This window comes from Leguminivora glycinivorella, chromosome 8 (genome assembly GCF_023078275.1).
Source record: "Leguminivora glycinivorella isolate SPB_JAAS2020 chromosome 8, LegGlyc_1.1, whole genome shotgun sequence".
Classification (NCBI taxonomy): Eukaryota; Metazoa; Arthropoda; class Insecta; order Lepidoptera; family Tortricidae; genus Leguminivora; species Leguminivora glycinivorella.
In genome coordinates this window covers 13516531-13540147 of record NC_062978.1, presented here as the reverse complement: position 1 = coordinate 13540147, position 23617 = coordinate 13516531, and the positions used below count along the sequence as shown (strand labels likewise).

General features: G+C 36.9%; 1 protein-coding gene across 1 annotated transcript in view; it reads right to left on the bottom strand.

Annotated features, from left to right (window-relative positions):
* Window positions 1-23617, bottom strand: part of LOC125228555 (hemicentin-1-like) — a 183735-nt gene that overhangs the window by 54025 nt on the left and 106093 nt on the right. The window contains exon 4 of the mRNA XM_048133164.1: window positions 14320-14513. Within this exon, the coding sequence (XP_047989121.1) occupies window positions 14320-14513 (194 nt within the window). The remainder of the gene's footprint in view (window positions 1-14319; window positions 14514-23617) is intronic.

Here is a 23617-nt window from a genome sequence, read left to right as displayed (position 1 = left end):
ATGGAAATATTTAAAAATCCATTTTATAGCATATCGTAATTATGTGGTAAAGGTATCGGTATGAAGTGAAGTGATGTTTTGTATTTCTATTGTTTAAGAATTATTTCAAATGCATATTATACTACACTTTTATAATCTTTTTCTTGTATAAACTGATATTGTCTTTCTTTTGAATTATTTCATATTAAGTTTTGGCGAAGGGTCTCGCCTCGAACAGGATGGCCGAGCTGTTAGAGTAATTATTTATTAATGCCTTATTTTGATTTATCTTACTGTCATTTATGATGAAAGTATTAAAGAATATCAATTGACTAATAGTAGTCACTGGGTTTCCGCCATGTTGGAATGTTATAAAAATGGCGGACAAGCAGTGACGGTGGCCAGTTCGATTACAGACGAGTAGTAGTGAAGAAGTCTTGAATTATTTATTGTAAATTGGTTGTTAATATGTTTGTTATAAGTGAATAAAGTAAATGTGATGGTACAAGTAATAGTTTTCATCATCAACCTGGTAATATCCCCAACACTAAGTTATCAGTACCTACTTAATGTTTTTCATCACAGTTGGAATAGTATTTTATGCAACAGGCGTTTAAAGGAGGTCAAAAAAGGCGAGTGGCGTGGGTAACAATATGAGGTGAAGCCGAAAATTGTTAATAAAGACGCCACGAGTATTTACTCAGTTAAACAACGTTGCATACACTACTTTTTCTACGACCATGCACTTAGTTTTTAATAGTTTTCAAGAATAACTTTCGCGAAATTCACACCGTTTCCTGTATTTTGCATTGCCAGCGCAGCTGCCCAAAGCCATCTCCCGACGGCTTACCGCGCACGCGCGCAGTATCGTTATAATAATGCGTTGCCATGGTTACAGAGCAAAACATTGCGTTTTAAATTATTTCATTACTGCGCGCGTGCGCGGAAGCCGGCGGGCGCTGACTTTGTGGAATAAACTTTTATGTAGGGTTTTAAAGATCTATGCACGACCCTGTAAATGATGTTCGGGAGTAGAAAAAGAAATAACCAAAAGAACGAAAAGATGTGTAAATTGCAACAAAAATATAGCCATTTTTGCACCGTTTTGCTCTTAAATTTATTATCATCTAGTTTTTGGTCATTAGTCTCTGAACACTTACTTAGGTATGTAATTATGTACTATTTGCACAAAAAGCAATTTAATCGTTCATACGGTCTGTTTAGTGTGTGTTCGTTCGCACACCCTCGACGACTAAGTAACCCTTTTGGTTCTATCTCTCAACTCATGTTTCCTACGTACGTATTACGTGACCAAAGTGTAAAGCAGCTGGTGTAGGCAAATGATAAACAGACGTGTTTTACACCACAACAATACAACGTATCTATTAATAGATACCCGTAAGTTTCGGGTATATTATCCACAGCGGTTATTGAAGATGGTGTGTGAATCACAAACCTACGCACGTATTGGTTATAACTATCTACAATTTAGTAGTCTTATAGGAATACACAATCATTTTAAATTCAAACAATAGCTTAGAAGTAAATAACTTTTAGCACTGACTCTATTTTCATCTCTAAGTCAAGTTAAATATTAAATTTTAATTGTTAATTTACATGAACATACAAGTAAATAAAATGACATACTTATTATTTTGATATGATAACATTTATAAACTAAAACATAAAATAAGTTAAGTGATTTGTCATTTGTCAGGTCAGTCGTTAGATTATTTATCATTACAGGCAATAAATTACATTGTATGATGGCGATGATGATGATTATATCCTGTTATCTCTCATCAGGAACATTACATAGAGCTCTCACTGCTCTCAGAAGGGATTTCCATTTTTCACGGTCCAGCGCGGCCTCCTCCAGTGGCCCGTTTCTCGAAAGGTACAAGCCTTGTATTACAAGTGTGTTTCCAAGACAACCCATACGATTTGACAGTTCGCGCACTTGTAATACAAGGCTTGTACCGTCTGCCCAACCGAGGTCAAAATATACATTGGATACAAAAAAAATATTAGGTGCATACCTCTAGAAACAACAAATACCCATAGACATTAAAGAAACATATCGTCACTACTTTTAAAAAATCTCGTATCTCACGCTATTCCTCAAAGTTAAAACGCAGTAAGTCTATATGCATTCCATACATATTTACTACAATTTTCTTTTCAGTGACTGACGAAAATACAAGTTTTTTTTAAAACTAGTGACGATATTTGACAGACATATTTGATTGAAAAAAGTGAGCAAAACCGTATTTTTCAATATTTAGAACAAAATACGTCTGTGGGTTAAGCGTAATTTCTCTAAATGTTACCCAATAATGAAAATTGAACATCAATGTCAAAGTACAACATCGACAAGTTCAACATGTAGTAATACATACATCGGTGAGGTACATAACTAATTGCACATAATTATTGAATTAATGTTCAAATAGCGACCAAATATCTACTCGATTATGTAGCAGGGAATAATGCGTGAGCTCTAATGTTTACTAGTTTAATGTTTAGAGTTTACGTTCGCACTCGGAAATACATATTTGGCTCTGAAGTACTGGTCATTGAAACTAAAATAATACCTATTTTGAGTTTAATTTATATGTAGTTTTCATAAGTAGATCAGTGTCAAATTCAACAATTTGTCTGAATATTATATGAAAAGTTGATTTTGTTTGATTCTTTTTTCATATTACTCTCATTACTGCGCGGCTGCGTTATAACTTACCTATTTAGACTTATTCATCTACTCCATTATTTTTAAATAAAATATGGTGATCGAAGAACTGGCGAAGCATTGCGATAGAGGAAATGTCGCTAGCATCCTGGATACAATGCTACAAGGTACTATATTTTTGATATAAGCTAGTTTTTAAGTTTTATGAATAGATAATCACAGTTTCTATATTTGAGGGTAGTTTTAAAATACCATTAGATACATAAATATACAACTGTTTTTTTTTTTTAATTGTAGGTTGATGTTCGATCCAATTAAGCCTCAATTGTTTGGGTTTATTACATTAGTATCGGTTTTACTTTAAACAACGGACTACAATGCTATTTTTAACCGCCGCCCTTAAATCTCAAGGAAGGTGGTTCTCAATTCGTTTACATTTTTTTATGTTTGTTCCACTATATCTCCGCCGATACTGGACCGATTTTGAAAAAAGTTTTGATTGAATGTATATGCATACAGATTGGTCCCTTTTTTATCAGAACCCAGTTCTCATGATGGGATCCTGGAGAAATTGAGGGAACTCCTCAAATCTGAAAGGCATACATATGGTGATTTTAGTGTTTTAAAGGAACAGCATACATGTCCAGAACAGTGACATTTGGTGCAGTGGAACTGCTGATGAAGATCAGAACGGAACTCCTTAAATCTAAACGGCACGCTTATAATGACTTTGGTATTTTTATAAGAACAGTTTGCGTTTACGTTCAGAACAGTGACATTTGGTGCAGTGGAACTTCTGATGATGATCAGAACGGAACTCCTCAAATCTGAACGGCACACTTATAGTGACTTTCGTATTTTTATAGGAACAGCATACATTTAAGTTCAGAACAGTCACATTTATTTGTTAGGAGATTTGTTCTCTTGGTTATGCGTACATATTGAGTTTTCAAATTTTGTCAAGCTCGATTTTTTATAATCGGATATCGGATTCATGAGGAATTGAGGAAACTCTTCAAACCTTAACGGTATACGTATATTCGTTTGTGTTTCCATCAAACAATCAAAGATTTACATTAAAAATAGTTTTAAAAAATACCTACACATTTCTACATCATCCAACATTCGCAAGTACCTTTCACCAGAACCCCAAAAGCGGCGGTTTTTTTTATTAAAAATTATTTAAGAACAGCACGCGTTGACATTTATTTGTTAGGTTATTTGTTCTATTTGTCATTGTGTGTTTACGTATATTCATTTGTGTTTCCATAAAATAATCAAAGATATACATTAATAGCAGTTTTCAAAAAATACCTACACATTTCTACATAATCCAACATTCGCAAGTACCTTTCACCAGAACCCCAAAAGCGGCGGTTTTTTTTATTAAAAATTATTTAAGAACAGCACGCGTTGACATTTATTTGTTCTATTTGTCATTGTGTGTTTACGTATATTCATTTGTGTTTCCATAAAATAATCAAAGATATACATTAATAGCAGTTTTCAAAAAATACCTATACATTTCTACATAATCCAACATTCGCAAGTACCTTTCACCAGAACCCCAAAAGCGGCGGTTTTTTTTTATTAAAAATTATTTAAGAACAGCACGCGTTGACATTTATTTGTTAGGTTATTTGTTCTATTTGTTATTGTGTGTTTACGTATATTCATTTGTGTTCCCATAAAATAATCAAAGATATACATTAATAGCAGTTTTCAAAAAATACCTACACATTTCTACATAATCCAACATTCGCAAGTACGTTTCACCAGAATCCCAAAAGCGGCGGTTTTTTTTCCTTAAAAATTATAATATTATGTCTCTAATTCAACGTACAATGCCTGTATTATTTATTCACATGCCTGAAACATGATACCCTAATGTAGCAACCGTCGACCTAATTTAATAGGATTACGAATCTAGCAGTCCAATTTGAGCGTACTACAATACCTATTGGCGTCACCAATTATAATCGTATCAAGTACATAATTACCTATCATTGTATATAGTGTACGTATTACCAGCAAGTAGGATTTTTTAAGAAGCGTAATCTAACATGGTTTATTATTTTGGTCACGTAGTAATTTATAGTTAAAAAGTGGCTTTATAAATTTTATATTATACAATATACAATTATGTATATTTATTAAATATCAAATAATAGGTACTGCAATAGGTACATGAATTAGTACATTTAAAATATGATGAAACAGTAAAATCAATACAGCGGAATGGCGAGAATGGCGAATCCGCAAAATTAAGATAAAAAATATAATAATAGTAACTAATACTTACCTACCATAAGTATGTGATTTTTAAATGTTAACTTATTTCGTATTAGTTCATTTTTAGGGTTCCGTACCATAAAGGTACAAAAGGAACCCTTATGGTGCGACTGTCCGTTTGTTACATTACTAAAAATCTTGAGAACTACTTAACTATGCTATCGATATGAAATTTGGAATAGTTATGGACATTGCTAACCTCTACTAATTGAAGTTTTTATTTAAATTTATTAATATTAATTACATAAAATGGCCAAAATGAAAGGGGGGCAAACTATAAATGTCATGTTACTAGATCAAGTGGGGTATCGTTAGAAAGAGTTCAAACTGTAGATACCAAAACTATATTTTATAGTTTTTGTTGTAAAAAAAATGAAATGGAAAATGTAAAAAAACATTTGATGATTCAACTGTTGAAAGTTTGTACGAAACCCTCAGCGGGCGAGTCCGACTCGCACTTGGCCGATTCATTTTTCCTATAATCAATAGATAAATGTACAGAGCATATTAGGTTTAAAGATCTTTATTTCCCATAAGAATACATAATATTCACTTACATGAGAATTTCTTATTTTTCATGCAATACTTATCTTTTAAGCGGTGAGCGCACACTCAATTAAGTACTAATAACTTACAACATTAACAATAACTTAACACTTTTGGTACACATAATATTATTACTTAAGGGGTAATAATATAATATTATTATTCTTTTTACTTAAACGAATATTACACAAGAAAAATCTAAATTCACTTTTTTCTATGATGGGTAAATCGACAACAAAACAAGATAAATGCACAATGGAATGCGAGCGTAGTTGCTACGGCCCGAACCGGCTCGTCTTAGTAACAGAGATAAGAACTACTAACATGGATATAAAGAGCATGGAGGCGACACAGCGCTTCATTTAACTTATTTCGATTTGTAAATTGTAAGATGTTTTGTTATGCAAATATTTGTTTATTTTATCAATTAAATTTTATTTATTACAATAATTACAGTTTTTAATTACTGAATCAAGAGAAAAAAATAGTAATAAAAATATTTATACAGAAATATGAGAGAAAAAAAAATGAGAGGGCTATTTATTGGTAATAATATAATGCTTTAGCAACCTTTTAAATGCAACGAAGGACTTGGCGTCTTTTATATCTTTTGGCAATTTATTATATATATCTGCACCTTCATACAGAATGGTTTTTTTTCCGTAGTTTGTACGCGGTGCACGAAGGATCAGATCGTTAGCATTTCTAAGTTTTATTCTTTGAAATTTTTGTTTTTTCGTGAAAGATATTTTTATATGTAAATCTTTTTGTAAAATTTTGCGTACTAATATGCATGTATAATACGTGTATGTTTGGCGTATATTCATAACACTAGTTTTTTTATAAATATATTCTGTCGGAGTTAGAGGATCGAATTGGAATAATACTTTTACTAATTTATTTTGTGCTCTTTGTATTGTATTTATTTGGGTAGCTGTAGCTGTTCCCCATACCTCAATTAGATAATCTATATGTGGCTTTGCAATAGAGTTATAAATCATGTAGCGCACGTTAGTTGGAAGACATTTCGCTATAGTACGTAGTGCACCAGTAAGGGAAGTAATTTTTCTTTTTACTTTATCAATGTGTGATTTCCAGGTAACTTGTTTGTCTAGTATAAGGCCTAAGTACTTCTCATTTTCAATTTTACTTATTACTTGATTATTTATTGTTAGGGGTTGGTGGTGAGACATTTTCTTGTTTTTAGATGCGAATATGATGTAGTTTGTTTTAGAGACATTTATTGTCAGTAAATTATTTTTAAACCACTTGTCAAGAATGTTTAAATCGATTTGAACGTCAGTAATTATATCATGTATAGAGTTCCCAAAGTAAAAAAGACTAGTGTCGTCTGCATATAAGGTTGCCTCCCCTTTTAGGCCAATTTCGCTGATGCTATTTATGTAAATAAGGAAAAGGAGAGGGCCCAGAATGGACCCTTGGGGGACACCAAACGTTACGGGTAAAGGTTTGCTTTCATGTTCACCAATTTTTACTATTTGTTTTCGTCCTGATAGGTAGGAGTCAAAAAATTTAAGAGCAGTACCAGCGACACCAGCCTGTCCTAGCTTTCGTAAAAGGATATTGTGACTCACCGTATCGAATGCCTTCTTTAAGTCTATAAAGACGCCAAGTCCTACCTGCTTTTGGTCAATGCTCACTTTAATTTTCGTTACTAAGTCCACGGTTGCTGTAAGAGTATTGGATTGCGGTCGGAAACCGTACTGCTTATCATATAAGAAGTTAATTGAGTTTAAATAGTATTCGAGTCGGTTTCGTATGAGTTTTTCTAGGACTTTAGATAACGCTGGTAGGACCGATATTGGTCGGTAGTTACTGGGATCTGATTTACTACCAGACTTAAAGACCGGCGTGACCTTGGCGATTTTTAGGGTGTCCGGGAATATGCCAAATTCTAAACATTTATTGAAGCTCTTTGTCAACTGTGGCACGATTGAACTTTGGATACACTTTAAAGATTTTACAGTAAGTCCATCTAAACCTGAACCAGTATTTAGTTTGAGAGTGTTGATAATATTGATGACTTCCTCTTCAGTCGCAGGAGTAAACTTCAGAAGTTTGCGTTGTGCCTGTGGTTCCGATGTATTTTGAGAGTAGCTTGTATTTACTGCTTGTGCGTTAGTGATATTTTTTGCTAATTCTGCCCCTATATTTGAGAAAAATGTATTAAAGCTTTCACAAATTTCAACAGGATCGGTCACAGTTCCATTAGCGGTTTGTAGTTTCTTTGGGGTTAGGCTCTCTTTCACTTTGTTTTTTGATAGGCTATTAATTAGGCACCACATCTTAGGCGGGTCACTTCTGCACACCGCGAACTCTTTGTTGTAGTATTTAGTTTTTTCTGCCGATATAGTATTTGTAACGCGGTTTCTCATCTTTATAAAGTCTTCTCTTTTTTGTTTGTCATTTGGATTTCGTTTATGTTCTTGCCACAATAAATTGCGTTGATTAATCATGTTCAAAATATTTTTATTAATCCATTCCTGTCTAGGAGGATTTAGAATTTTAACTTTCGTAGTTTTACTCTTTTGGATACAGTTTAATATTTTCTCTTCTAAGGCATAGTAATCATATTCAATTTCAGTGTTTATCGATTCGGTCATCATGTCTTTTAATTGATTATAGTTAATAGCTTCATATTCAACTCTTTTGACAGGTTTAGGTTCATATTTTTTCATCTCTATATATATTTGTTTGTGATCTGAAAGACTGGAATCTATTATCGCCATATGAAAGTCGTTTTCTGTCAAGTTCGTATAAACATGGTCTATTATGGATTTGGTGGAATCGGTTTCCCGCGTGCTGGCATCGGTTGTGATTTGATTTAAAATTTTATAACCATTCTCCTCCAATAACTCTTTGTAGGTATTAGTCGGACGGTCTGATACCAGTAGATTGATATTAAAATCCCCCAGAACGATAGCACGTTTCGATTTTTCAAGTTGGATAATTTTCACTTCATTCATAAATTGTAAGCAATGATATTTAAACTATAAAATATTTATCACCTTTTTTATAAAAAAAGAAACGTTTATCCAAATCTTGAAAAACACGACTTCACCAAAGCCTCTTACCCTTTATTATTCGTGTGCGGAAACAGTCACAATGAAAGGCTTGCTCAGTGCAATAAAACTAATCTAGAGGCCACTAAAAACTCCGACAAAACTCGCTATCGCTTCGATCTGAAAAAAAGCCAAGGTGAAGCTTTATATTCTCACCTAATCTCGCCTGGTATCTGCTCTCCCCTTTTTGTGTTTTAATAAAATAATTCACCCCGAAACAGTGAGGTAACAAAAGCTATGAAAAGTCGTCGTCGTACAGGCAATCTCGATAAAACTGGTAGGATCGTAAACTTGACCCTCCGTTATCCGGGCGAAATCAGCACGAAACTTTAAGGAACGTACACGTCGAGAGATGATTTACGTTCGGTCGGGTTCTATGACACTAAAAATGTCGGTCGAACGAAATTAAAATTTTACTATCATTGTTTAGAATATTTATGACTGTCGTATTGGATGAAATGTTCAGGTATCTTCTATACCTAATCCTAAATAATTTGTATAACTTTTCTTATGGGATTAAACTTGAAATCTTTAAAATTGTATACATTTTGGTTTTTCTGAGTTTGAATTTTTTTCAAAGTCAAATTAGGAGAGTATTTTTTTTTTTAATTTCAGGGTTAGTCCCATTAGGCCCACTTGCACCAACTACTTAACGAGCCACGACATTGGTCTAAGCGCGACAGCGGTGAGCGGCAGCCATACATGCGAATGAAAAGTCCTATCGCTGTGTCTCGCTCCAATGTATGGCCGCCGCTCACCGCTGTCGCGCTTAGACCAATGTCGTGGCTGAGCCGTAACTCAGGGTTAGTGGGCTGTCATTTGTCAAATTCCATATAAAATGGTGGGTTGTGGCCCTTATAGGAATTTCTCGTTATAACGTGTAGCATCTAAATTGTGCATTATTTTGCAAGTGACTACCTACCTGGATTTCTGTTGTAAGATTCAGTGGTCAACTAACCAGTCGACATAATTCAGTTGAAGATGCCAGTGGTAGTTAAGCCATAATTTGTATTGCTGGCACAAGCGAACTTGTTAACGCCTCAGCAGTCTCTAATGGGTTTGCTTGACCCAGGACCTTCATTTCGAACACTAACTTGCTCGTTCTCGTACGACTATCGGCCCGATTCCAACAATGCTTCTAAGATACGATATACGATCGCGATTTATCTGTGGCAAGAGTGACGTTTTCATCAAACAAAAATGTCACTATTGATGAACCGTCTATTTGACAGTGACTAACGGTATCGTTTTTCTATAAATCTTAAAACTAAAAGCGTGGTTTATATATTCATCATCTTGTATAAACTAAATATCTGAAAACCTGAACTGAAAACCAACATTTGTAGGTTTTTGTGGGATCTACATACTAAACACTAACTGTATTCTAAATTTGGAGCTTCCAAGTGTACTAGAAGTGTCTTACAATTAGGGATTGCAATTGCTGGATCCAGCATCCAGCAATCCAGCTGGATCCAGCGCATTTTTCGGTCTGCTGGATCCAGCAGCCAACGCTGGATCCAGCGCTGCGGATCCGCAAATAAAAAAATCTGCAATAAAATGCGTAATTAACTTCAGTAAACTTATTTTACGTCATGTTTAAAACGGTTCCGCGTTCCCGCGCGTAGCCTGTGGCCTCTTAGTACAAAATAATTCTATTTCGCTACAATTGTGTGTTTTTTTCAAAAACGTAAGTAGTTTGAAACTGTATAACTACTGAAATCTCAAAATGTATTTATAGTATTTAATTAAAATAAAATAAATAAATAAAATAAATTATTTACTTACCTACCGCAAAATTTCTTTTGAGTTTCAACTTATGTTTAGATCAGAATATTGATTGATGTTTGTCTACGTATAATATACCTAATTAGAGGTTTATTTTTTCATAAATATTAAGTAAGTTAAACTAAGTACTAGTAAGTAAATTAGTAATTTTCAATGTGAACTAGTGAATGCCCAAATGTTGTGGCAAAAAAGCAGGCCATGTCTACTCTGGTTGATAGCAGTATTTATGTACCTACTTATTGTAGTACCTTCGCTTCATCGTTGTTACACTTTTAATGACATTTTTTATTTATGTAGATTGCTATAAGGATAAAAATGATTACAAAAAGTAATGCCAACTTTTTACAACTAAATTTTAAGTTTTTTCCCTGTTAGGAGGGAGCAAAGTAGCAGTTTTCTGTTCACGGACTATGTTGGCAGTATAATCATATATGACAGAGTTCAGTTAGGGGCGACGACGAGCGAAACTAGGAGGGGCGTGTTAGGTTGACCGTGAGCAAACCGAAAAAAACTTTTGAAATGTAATAACAATAAATTAAACAATATTCTTCCAAAAAAAGGAAGTAGGTAACTATTTAAAAAAAATACGTAAGTAAAATACGTAATTGCATCCCTGTCAATAAATTTAGAAGTTCATAGGAGTCTCAGTATTGCATATTTTTCGAAATACGCCATAGATATTATCGGTGTTCAATAAAACATACAATAAACAACTAGTTGTATATTACGTCAAGTAAAAAATTAGATAATATGTAAGTTTGGTTTTTAAAAAAAGGCCTTTTGAAAAACCCTAAAAACGGCCAAACTTTAAGTTGGTAGGTAAATGCAAGGTTGGCAAATTAAAAAAAAAAGATAATTGGGAAATGAACATTCGGCGGAATAAAATTCCGCGAAACGTGCGTTGGGAAGTGATATTCGGTCATACAATTTTCAGAGATAAATAAGAGAACCGTTTTAAGTTTTTTTTTTATTACAAAATTGCGCGTTTTCATCCTTCCCTTCACTATTTCAAATAATTTTAGTAATAACAGCCCTATAGTAGAGCAAAATGTAATTTTTTTTTGGCATTTTTTCTACCTGCTGGATCCGCGCTGGATCCAGCTGGATTGGCGCCGATCCAGCAAAAATCCAGCTGGATTGAAAACACTGCTGGATTGCAATCCCTACTTACAATCATTGATGATCGTGTGTCAGTCAGCCAGTGAGTGACAAAACTAAGAAACTTTGGCTAGTAATTATTCCTAAACTACTAGTTCAAATTAGATGAAATTTGGAATATACCGTGTTTATACAATGACCGTTTGGGTGCTGAAATTTTGGGCTTCTAGTTTTATCCACAACGGTGTAACAGGGTGTTGAAGATGGTCTGAATTGCTTCGAGAAAAGGATGGTACGGCCGTGACTCCTTTTGCTCGACTTGGCGGGGGCACTGCCGTGCCCCCAGATAACGTATGTCTCCTATGAGGGTACCACTCACCAGCGATAGATGTTTGAAGTGTGTGTATGTGTATGTGTATGGGTCTGTCTGAGTAGCGACTAGCGACTGTTTACGGGTGAGACAATTTCTTAGTTTTGAACCCATTATAGTAAATTATTACTTGACTAGTGTTTACATAATCGGAAAATAATATGTTTTTTAAGATTTATATTTAAAAAAAATACGATTTTCAAAACCACCTTACTGAAAATCTAGAGAAGTCTATAGCAATATAAATCGTTATTGATTTTCATTGAATTGTTCGTAAATAAATAGAAACCTGGAAATTGTATACTTTGAATAAACACATCAATGCTTTAATACACTTAAACGAAGCCTACTCGTGCGTGATATAGAACAATAAAAAATATTTTATAACCTGCGTATTTTACATGAAATCAGACAATGTTTTACTTCTCAAAAGGCTTAGATTTTAAGTCATTTAAAAAGGTAGCTGTAGAAGTAACTGGCTCCTGAATTTAAATTTCTTTGCAAAATGAGCTTTCTCTGCAACTGTAAAAAAACGGACAGTAACATGAAAATCAGCTCCTCTAGCTCAACTTGCCTTGTCGCGCGCGAGTCCATACTTGAAGTCGCGCTTGATGTATGGACTCGCGCGCGACAAGGCAAGTTGTGCTAAAGGGTCTGTCAGTGCTTCGACATTTTTGGATATTACGCTAATTTGTAGGTTAATTTTATTTTCTCATTTCTGTTCGTTTCCGATCTGTACACTGTATTCGCTGATTTATAGTAAACTAGTTTTTACCAGCGGCTTCGCTCGCGGTGGAAATAGACAAAAAGTAGCCTATGTCACTCTCTATCCCTTCAACTATCTCCACTTAAAAAATCACGACAATTCGTGTTCCGTTCAATCACTATAAGTGTGCCGTTCAGATTTAAGAAGTTCCGTTCTGATCTTCATCAGCAGTTCCACTGCACCAGATGTCACTGTTCTGGACGTAAGTGCATGCTGTTCTTATAAAAATACTAAAGTCACTATAAGCGTGCCGTTAAATACAAGCACCGTATATAGGTGTGTACACTCAATTTACGTAAGTACCTACAAAATCAATATTAAAAGTACAGGTATTCGTCAGTATCTACCTTTCTGTTTGACATGTCAAAGCTACCCTGCTGAGTTACCCGATTTTAAATGTTTAATATGCATGCTGTTCTTATAAAAATACCAAAGTCACTATAAGTGTGCCGTTCAGATTTGAGGAGTTCGGTTCTGACTATCATCAGCAGTTCCACTGCACCAAATGTCACTGTTCTGGACGTAAGTGCGCGCTGTTCTTATAAAAATACTAAAGTCACTATAAGCGTGCCGTTAAGTACATCAAGCGCCGTATATATGTGTGTACACTCAATTTACGTAAGTACCTACAAAATCAATATTAAAAGTACAGGGTGCGTAGCCGAATGGCACAAACGCTCACGAAACGAAGCGCTAGTAGATATCTATCCCTATCGCTCTACAAAATCAATATTAAAAGTACAGGTATTCGTCAGTATCTACCTTTCTGTTTGACATGTCAAAGTAACACGTGCCTATGTTACAAAAATATGTTAGTGAGTTATCAGAAGAAAATATTTAATGTAAACAAATAGGACCGCCCTTCTTCTAGTTTGAACTTGACTTGACCTTATTGCTCAAATTATCTCAACAATGGAACGGAACTAGAGAGGTGGGTTTCGACCCTTTCATAAGAATTTTGTTGTAAATATTCAAAATATTTAACTGCTATTTTTAAATATTTTGAATATTTACAACAAAATTCTTATGAAAGGGTCGAATTCAAAATATTTAAATAATAGCAGCTATAAATTGTTCAAAATTCATAACTGCTGCCAAACAGAACATGATTCAGAATCATGCACTGTTTGATCATCATGATTCTAATTGCTTCGAGCCATATATATCCATAAAAATTGTATAAATTAATTCGTCACAATGAGTGACAAGCGCAGACAAATTCTCGAAGAATTACCCTATAACCTAACCACAAAATTAAAATTTTGAAAAACCCCCGACCGCGACATAGTGGACCGATTTTCATGAAACATGGCTAAGAACACTCTCGACTAACTCAGCTTTCAGACAGAAAAAACTAAATCTAAATCGGTTCATCCGTTCGGGAGCTACGATGCCACAGACAGACACACACACAGACAGACAGACAAACAGACAGACAGACAGACAGACAGACGGACAGACAGACAGACAGACACGTCAAACTTATAACACCCCTTCGTTTTTGCGTCGGGGGTTAAAAAAGAGATCCACCCGTCAATCGCCAGAACAAGAACATGGCTATCTTACACAGTAGACGATAAGGAAATAATAGTGAGTGCTTGCATTCGCCAACAAACTGTCATACAGTTTGGCGAAAATACTATAATTAGAATAATACTGTGTAACCTTTATTGAGTAAATAAATTTAAAAAAATACTTAAACAGTACTCACCGACAACGTCGAGTGAAACTATAAAGTTTCTTGTTGGCGAGATTTGGTAGTCGACTCTGCACCGGTAAACGGCGCGGTCTTTTGCCTGCACATTCTGGATACGTAGGACAGATGGCAGGCTGTTCCACCGGACTCGGTTTTTGAACGCGTCTTCCATCCAGTGGCCTGTGTCATCTGGCGCTCGTGTGTCGAAGCTATGGACAAATTAAGAATGTTAGATGCCTTTTAAACATAATGTTTCATCAGCTGTGAAAAGTATAAATCATTAGGTACAGTCGACTACAAAGAGATGCATACACTTTTTTACCTTATTACAATGCAATAAGGTGAAAAAGTGGATACATCTCTTTTTAGACGACGTACCAGCGCCTAAGATGGTTCATCGTTATTTATATTTTTGAGTTTGAGTTTTAATACAAACTTGCAGTTTTATTGCTGCAGAACTATGGAAACATAATTTAAGTTCATTCTAATTTAGAAAAGTATGAAATTATAAAAATGGGAAAGCTTAAAAACCGGCCCATCTTAGGCACCAGTACCCTATTTAAGAAAAGACTCATAATATAAGTGTCCTCTACATAACTCGACTCTTCTTATACTCTAACATATTTATTTATTATTTATATGAGCTTCGACTGTCCCACTTGTGGGCACCCTTTCCACGGATTCCGGTCTTGACCCGTTTCCTAATATAATCAAATGGGCCAAGCTCATCTCCCCAACGCCGAGGTTTGCCGGGACACCGCGTTCGATTTAATGGGACCAGGCCCCGTAGACGAATGGCATTTCTACGACGCCAAACGAAAACAAAACGCCGCGAAAGGTAGTCTGGCTCTGCCGCGCCAATACGCAAGAGCGATAGAGATAGATATCTACGAGCGTTTTGTTTAGATGAAGATCTATTGCGAAGTTCCTACTCAAATTTTAATAGCAATGCAGCGAAGAGGATGATTTGTAGTTCCTTTTTCATATGTACATACTTCTAATTTCAACTGTTCTGTCATATTTTTTTCCTGTCAATATTCATTGTCGATATTCATTGTGAAGACCTTTTAATACATCGTTTTTACAAAATCTGGAGTTTTAGACATAATCCCGTTATTCCCCGGCAACATGGTCCTTCGAACCGGATAATAATAAAGGAACCAGGAATTATAGAAGGACCGAGAGGGAACCACCGTAAATTACCATCTCACTGCGGATTCGTTACGGCTGCCGAGCCCTGTGGAGGAATCTTCAGGACATCGGAGGAGAATACGCCAGTGATGAGTGTGCGAGGAATCTTTATTAGGACCAGCACTCTCAGTTCAGGTATTTTATAGGTAGGGCTTTATGAACTCCAGGTTAGTGAATATTGTTTTATTGTGAATGTTCAAAAGTGCGTAGGTATATCATATTAATTTCTTGTTTTATTCAAGGTCTACGCACACCAGCTTCCCAAAATGGCTAATGAAAAAGATTTAATTCGGAAAAGAGGCAGTTATAAAGGTCAACTGACAGTTTTCTCCAATTACCTAGCTAAATTAAAGGAGTCGTCTCTGTCGTCTCTTACTCAAGTCGAAGCCAATCAGCTGCAGCTGCACACAGGTAAGATAGAATCGTTGTATGAGCTCTACGATAGTGTGCAGACTCAGTTAGAATGTAGCGCTGAAAATATAGACGCATATTTGGCAGACCGCAACGAGTTCTTAACAAATTATTTTTCTGTGCTCGCGCAGGCCCACGAGATGCTCGACAAATTCAATAAAAAACGCGATGAATTTGAATCTTGTAGCAATCGTGAGTCGCGGTGTGGTACAGCAAATAAGAAACTCGTTAAGCTTCCAACTATACAGTTGCCAAAGTTCCAAGGCGCATACGAAGGTTGGCTAGGTTTCAGGGACACCTTTACAAGTTTAATTCACTCGAACGATGACATCGATGACATTAATAAATTTCATTACTTGCGAGCATCGTTGGAAGGCTCTGCGGCCTTAGTCATACAATCTGTCGAGTTTTCCGAGACCAATTACGCAGTAGCATGGACACTCTTGTGTGAACGGTATGACAATAAAAGATTACTGTTGCCAAATCACGTGTCGGCATTATTTAACACTGAGCCGATCACAAAAGAGTCGTCTGTGCACTTAAAACGCCTCATGGATGAAGTTAATAAAAATCTGAGATGCTTAGAGTCACTAGGCGAGCCTGTCAAGCATTGGGATACGCTGTTAATTCACATTATTAGTAAAAAGTTAGATAGTGTGACATTTCGTGAATGGGAAGAACATAAAGGAAGCTTAGATAAAAATAGACCTGTTTCATTTGATAGTTTTATCAATTTTATGCGTAATCGTGCAGACTTAATTGAAACTTTGGAGTTATCGAGCGCCTCAGGCGCCGGTCAATCGAGTCAGCCGGCTAAAAAAAACCGCGTCGAAACATAGGACTTTGCTTTCTACACAAACCGCCAAACAATGTGTTACTTCCATGGCTAAGCCGTGTCCGAAATGTAGTGGTGAACACACTTTAAACAACTGCGCTCAGTTTCTTGCCTTAAGTAATGACGAGCGACTTAAATTGTTGCCGACTTATAAGGTATGTTTCAACTGTTTCCGTGGCGGTCACTATGCCAACCAGTGCAAGAAACCAGGGTGTAAGTTATGTAAGCGTAAACATAACACGCTTATTCATCTCGCAGATCATAGTTTGAATGCAGGATCAAGTTCGTGTGAGCGGTCCGGAGCGCAGGCAGGCACTTCATCGACGCAGGTGGCGTCGGGGGTGGAGCGCGCGCCCATCACTACGTTAGCAGCCAGCATGAGTACAGCATCAGCGTCTCAGTCGTCCGCACCTGAGCAAGACGTCGTGCTACTAGCAACTGCATTGATTAAAGTCTATGATAAAAATAATCGCGAATTTATTGTAAAGGCAGTGCTAGACAATTGCAGCGCAACAAGTCTTATAACTGAGAAGTTGTGTCGTCAGTTAAACATAGATGCTTATCAGGTAGATAAGTCGATTATAGGAGTGAACAAGTTGACGACGCCTGTAGGTAACCTATGCCAAGTACCGATCAAGTCGTTAGATGATACCTACTCCACTCGTCTGCTGTGTTGTGTGCTGCCATCTATAACGGATCCCACACCTTATAATCAAATTGATTCTCAAAACTTGTCGCGTTTGAACATACCGACTGATCTGCGCTTGGCTGATCCTAACTTTCACACCCCGTCTGAAATTGATATTCTGATCGGAGGTGAATTATTTTGGGCGTTGTTAGGGTCACACAAAATTGAGTTAGGTGATGAACGAACTGTTCTATGTGAAACCAAATTGGGATACATAGTAGCTGGTCCGTTGATGAGCGGCCATGCGTCAACTTCGTCGCAACCTATTAAATGTCATTTCACTAATGTCATTTCTAACTCTAAAGCCAACTTGATAAATGATGAGATTCAAACTCAACTGTCACGGTTTTGGCAGCTTGAAGAGGTCTGTAATAAAGACGCTCATTATTCTCCCGAGGAGAAGGCGTGCGAGAAACATTTCACCAAAACTGTCACTAGGTTGGAAAATGGCAAATTTTGCGTGCGGTTACCGTTGAAAGAGGATCCTAGCGTCCTAGGAAATTCTTTTAACCGCGCTAAACAGTGCTTCTTGTCACTAGAACGTAGATTTTATTCACGTCCTACTTTTAGAGACATGTATAAAGAGTTTATGGCAGAATACGAGTCACTTGGTCACATGAGTGAGTGCAAAGAGTCTAGAGTAGAGCAGAAAGCGTATTACATCAGTCATCATGGGATTTTAAGGGAAAGTACCACTACGAGACTGAGGGCAGTGTTCAATGCTAGTGCTCCTACCAGCTCTGGGGTATCTCTGAATAATATTCAGATGGTAGGGCCCACTGTACAGGACGACCTTTTATCTATACTGCTTCGATTCAGGCAACATAAGTACATTCTTTCAGCGGACGTTGAAAAAATGTATAGGCAAATAGTAGTTCATCCTGATGACAGATACTTACAGCGGATTTTGTGGCGTGATGACCCGTCAAAACCTTTGAAGATCTTCGAGCTGAACACCGTCACATACGGAACTGCCAGTGCTCCTTATTTGGCAACTCGGTGTTTAAAACAGTTGGGTCTTGAGTGTGAAGATGAAGTCGTTCGCGAGATCATCATTCACGACTTTTACGTCGATGATCTGCTCACTGGCGGGGATGATTTGCAAGAGTTGTGTTCGATTAGAAGCAAGGTAACGTCCACTCTAGCATCAGCGGGTATGAATTTAAGAAAATGGAAGTCTAATGAACCCCAACTCATGGCCGACTCTGATACGTCTCAATTAAATTTAAATATTGGCACTGAACCAAGTAAAACCTTGGGACTTAGCTGGCATCCAGGGTCTGATGAATTATGTTTCCCGGTTGGTAAATGTTCACTTGTCGGAAACACTAAACGAGATTTGCTGTCAGCAGTAGCACAAATATTTGACCCTACTGGTATGCTGGCTCCTTGTGTCATTCGCATGAAGATGTTGTTGCAAAGCTTATGGCTACTGAAACTCTCATGGGATCAGAAGTTAACTCCTGACATAATTAAGCTTTGGGAAGATATTGCCTTCGATCTACCTTGTCTCAATGACATTCGCATTTCACGATTAGTTTTATGTGAGTCATATAAGGAAGTTGAATGTCATATATTCACAGATGCATCCGAGCGGGCGTATGGCGCTTGCTTATATTTGAGGAGCATCGATGAGAAAGGGGACGTAGTGGTTAAGCTGCTATTAGCTAAGAGTCGCGTGGCCCCAATTAATAAGCCCACGACTATCCCGAGGCTCGAACTTTGCGGTGCGTTAGCCGGAGTTCGATTATATGAAAAGGTAGTTGACTCGCTAAGACTTAGTTTTACAAGTGTCACTTTTTGGACAGATTCCACAATTGTGCTAGGCTGGTTGCGAATGTTACCTAGTAAGTTACAACCCTTTGTTCGCAATCGTGTAGCGGAAATATTAGAAAAGACTGGAAACTCTACATGGCGGCATGTGCCAACACATGACAATCCTGCTGATCACGTTTCTCGTGGGGTACCTGCCAGAGTTCTAAAGACTCTAGATATATGGTGGTCAGGTCCTACATTTTTAAAACAGGATAAGATGCAATGGCCGGCAAGTCCGGTAGTACGGCAGGTGTTACCTGAAACTCGGCCTGAAGTTGTACTTCACGCGAGTGTTACGAATAATCGAGATGTATGCGGTGACGGTTTTATTGATTTCTCTCGATTTTCTAATTTATCACAGCTTATTCGAACCGTCGCGTATATTATGCGCTTTGTGAGTTTGTGTAGAAAGCAAAATACTTCAACAACTTACTTAAATGTTAGGGATTTGAGATCCGCATTAAATATAGTTATTAGGGTCTCTCAAACGGAATCATTTCCAGAATATAATATATTATTGAGCAGTCAGTGTCTTCCAAAGAAAAGCCCTTTGCTTAAATTTAACGTATTTTTGGATGACAAGAAAATAATGCGTGTAGGAGGTCGAATCGATAACTCTAACTTTTCATTTGAGAAAAAGCATCCGATTGTGATTCATGCTAAACACCGATTCACGAAATTGTTATTTGAATCTGAGCACAAGAGGTTATTGCACGCAGGCCCACAATTATTATTATCATCTATTAAAGATGAATATTGGCCAATCGGTGGGACTAACTTAGCGAAATCGTGTTTTCAAAAATGTCTTAAATGCGTTCGCATGAAAGGAAAGATTGTCGCGCCGTTGATGGGCAACCTGCCAGCGTCACGTCTTGATCCAGGTATGCCATTTAAGACTGTTGATGTTGATTATGCTGGCCCTCTGACTTCTGCTAGTCGTCAGGGCCGTGGATGTAGGCTTGTAAAGGTGTACATAGCAATTTTCGTATGTTTCACCACCAAAGCAGTGCACCTGGAGTTAGTTGGTGATTTAACCAGTGACTGTTACATGGCAGCGTTACGTCGTTTTGTGTCTCGTCGTGGTCTGCCATCTGATATTTATTCTGATAACGGCACATCATTTGTGGGCGCATACAACGAGCTATCTAAGTTCTTGAAGGGCAACTGCAATTCATTGGCAGAGACTGCAGCTCACGAAAAGATTAACTTTCATTTTATTCCGGCATATTCACCACATTCAGGAGGCCTTTGGGAAGCCGGTGTGAAGTCTACCAAATTTCATTTAAAAAGAGTGCTGGGAGATTGTAATTTAACGTACGAGCTACTCAACACTGTGCTGGTCCAGATAGAAGGGATCTTGAACTCTCGGCCACTTACTCCCATGTCGTCAGATCCGCAAGACCTGCTGCCGCTCACTCCGGGTCATTTTCTGATTGGGCGTCCCTTAACCTCATTGCCGGTAAAAGACATCAGAGATCATAAATTCAATCACCTCAGTCGTTACCAACGTATTGAGCAATTACGGCAGCATTTTTGGAGCAGATGGAATAAAGAATACGTCTCTGAGCTCCAAGTCAGAACAAAATGGCGCACGAACAGTGACGCTCTACAGGTGGATACCTTGGTCCTTATCAAGGAGGACAACCTACCGCCATTGAAGTGGAAATTGGGTCGAGTCGTCGCTACACATCCCGGAAGCGACGGAATTGCTAGAGTAGCAGATATAAGGACTGCAGGTGGACTAATACGCAGGTCCTTCAGTAAGATTTGCCCACTCCCGGTAGCAACAAGAGAGTCTGGTTGAAAGGCTAGCTTTCAACGCCCGGGGGCATGTTTAGATGAAGATCTATTGCGAAGTTCCTACTCAAATTTTAATAGCAATGCAGCGAAGAGGATGATTTGTAGTTCCTTTTTCATATGTACATACTTCTAATTTCAACTGTTCTGTCATATTTTTTTCCTGTCAATATTCATTGTCGATATTCATTGTGAAGACCTTTTAATACATCGTTTTTACAAAATCTGGAGTTTTAGACATAATCCCGTTATTCCCCGGCAACACGTTTCGTTTCGTGAGCGTTTGTGCCATTCGGCTACGCACCCAGTTGGTTTTGTAATTTTAGATAAAAACATTTTTTTTTTCTAAATAACACATTAAACTGAATAGAATGTCTGCTAAAAATTACTGCTCCGCCGGTTTGTTGGTATTTTTTTTTTTGTTATAAGAAAAGAAAACTTACAATAAAGTTTTGTACTTATCTGCCAAACTGCACAGCAGTTTGTTGGCAGCAGTTAATTATTTTTCACCACACCAACTGGTAAAGGCTTATTTTGCTATTCGAAAACAGATAGCAAAATTGCATTTTATCCACAAGAGAGCAAAGTAATTTCATACAAATTTTAACTTGATGTCTTGAGCTGGCTGGTATAGTTTACGTGTAAATGATGATTTTGAATCATAAATATTGATTAGATTGATAGATTTGATATAGTTTCATGTTTTGAAGTCAGTATTTTGTACGTGTTGGTGTGGTGAAAAAATTTGTGTTTCACTCGGTGGCAAAGTTTGTTTAACCTTCGTGCCTTGAAACCCTCGCAACGCTCAAGATTCCACTTTTTGAACCACTCGCTACGCTCGCGGTTCAATATTGGAATCTTTCGCATGCTCGGATATCAATATTGGCACGTGCGGTTAAACAACAACTTTGCCCCCTTGTAAAACAAATAACTATTGTAAGGTAAATAAAACAATGTGTAAGTAAATAGATTTATATACTCATAGACAACTATCTACAGTCAACTAGGTACCTAAATATGTTACCATATTAGTCAAACTATGCATCCCACGTCAATTTATAGCGCCAGTAATATTTGCAGTATCCTTTGGGGAGTTGGAAGCTCACGTATGCAATTAACACCGGACTCATAAACGACATGTAAACATTAATTAAAATTTCACAGCACTGCGCGAAGATCGCAGCGCCAAACAATCTATTCACAAACGGGAATTTATAGTTGCAAACTTAAGCCCGTATCTGATACGTGGAATTGCATTCACGGCATTCCGTTCCATTGTTGAGATGATTTGAGCAACAGACCATCAGATCTGTAGAAATTTTAGATACACAAACTGAAGTTTACGTTTTGAATACAAAGTTACAAACTGTAAGTTTACTTACAAAATTAAAATTAAATAAAATTCAATTATATGTATTAGGCTACCAGTCACCACCAGTCGGCCACCAGTGGGCCTTCTTGTTTTTTCTTTCGTGTATGATTATCTATTTCAGTTTATACAGGATGTAACATTAATGCTGGTGATCCATTTAAGAGCATAACCGGTATCGAATAGCGGTTACGAATACCACTTCCTTTTTTTAAAATAAACACCATGAAAATTAAAGGTACTATAGAAGGTAATGTATAAGCCGTAGGATTTATCTTCGGCAATTATGTTACATAGTGTATTAGGCTAGTTTCCTACTAGTCAAATCGGTTTCGTTTGAAGAACCGTCAAAACGATTTGCTACTCGTAACATGGAATTACTATGAAATACTGAGGAGTGACGTCACGGCTAATTAATTTACTTTATATCTCTTTGACTTACTAAATATAAATATGTTTAACCATAACCAATATCCATTGTTTTCTTCTAATTATGTGGCTTTATTTCGTGCACTGCATAAAATATTTTATTTTAAGTATAGGGCAAAAACTACTAGTAGCCTATCGTCACTACTTTGAAAAAGACTCGTATCTTCTTCTGTCATTGAAAATACAACTGTAGTAACTATATAGCGGGTGCATAGGGAGTTACTGCGTTTCAACTTTGAGAAGCTGTATGAGGTACGAGATTTTTTCAAAGTAGTAATGCTATTTGCATTTAAGGCATCCCTGTGTCTAATACATTATCTAAGCACATTTAATTTTCTTGATTATTTTCGCAATTAATGCAACCGTTTATGTTTGCATCCTTGCATTATCCCGGCATTTGCCACGGTTCATGGGAACCGGGGGTCCGCTTAGCTACAGCCATCTGACCTTCCAACCCAGAGAGTAACTAAATAGGTCTTATTGGAATTAGTCCTAGTGGTTTCCTCACACAGTTTTCCTACACCGAAAGGCGACTGGCAAATATCAAATGACTAGGGACAAACTATAGTTTCACTCGATGTTGTTTGTCGGTCAACGAGTAGATGACTAAAGACCGACGTAAAGTTAGTCGGGCAGTCTAGTCAGAGTAAAAATTACCAGTAAGCTATCATAATTTTATTAATAACAATCTTAAATGAACACCCGGTGAATTTTCCGGGAAGCAAAGCTTGCTCGTTTCCTTCATGATTAGATTTCAGACTAAACTTAAGTCGGGACA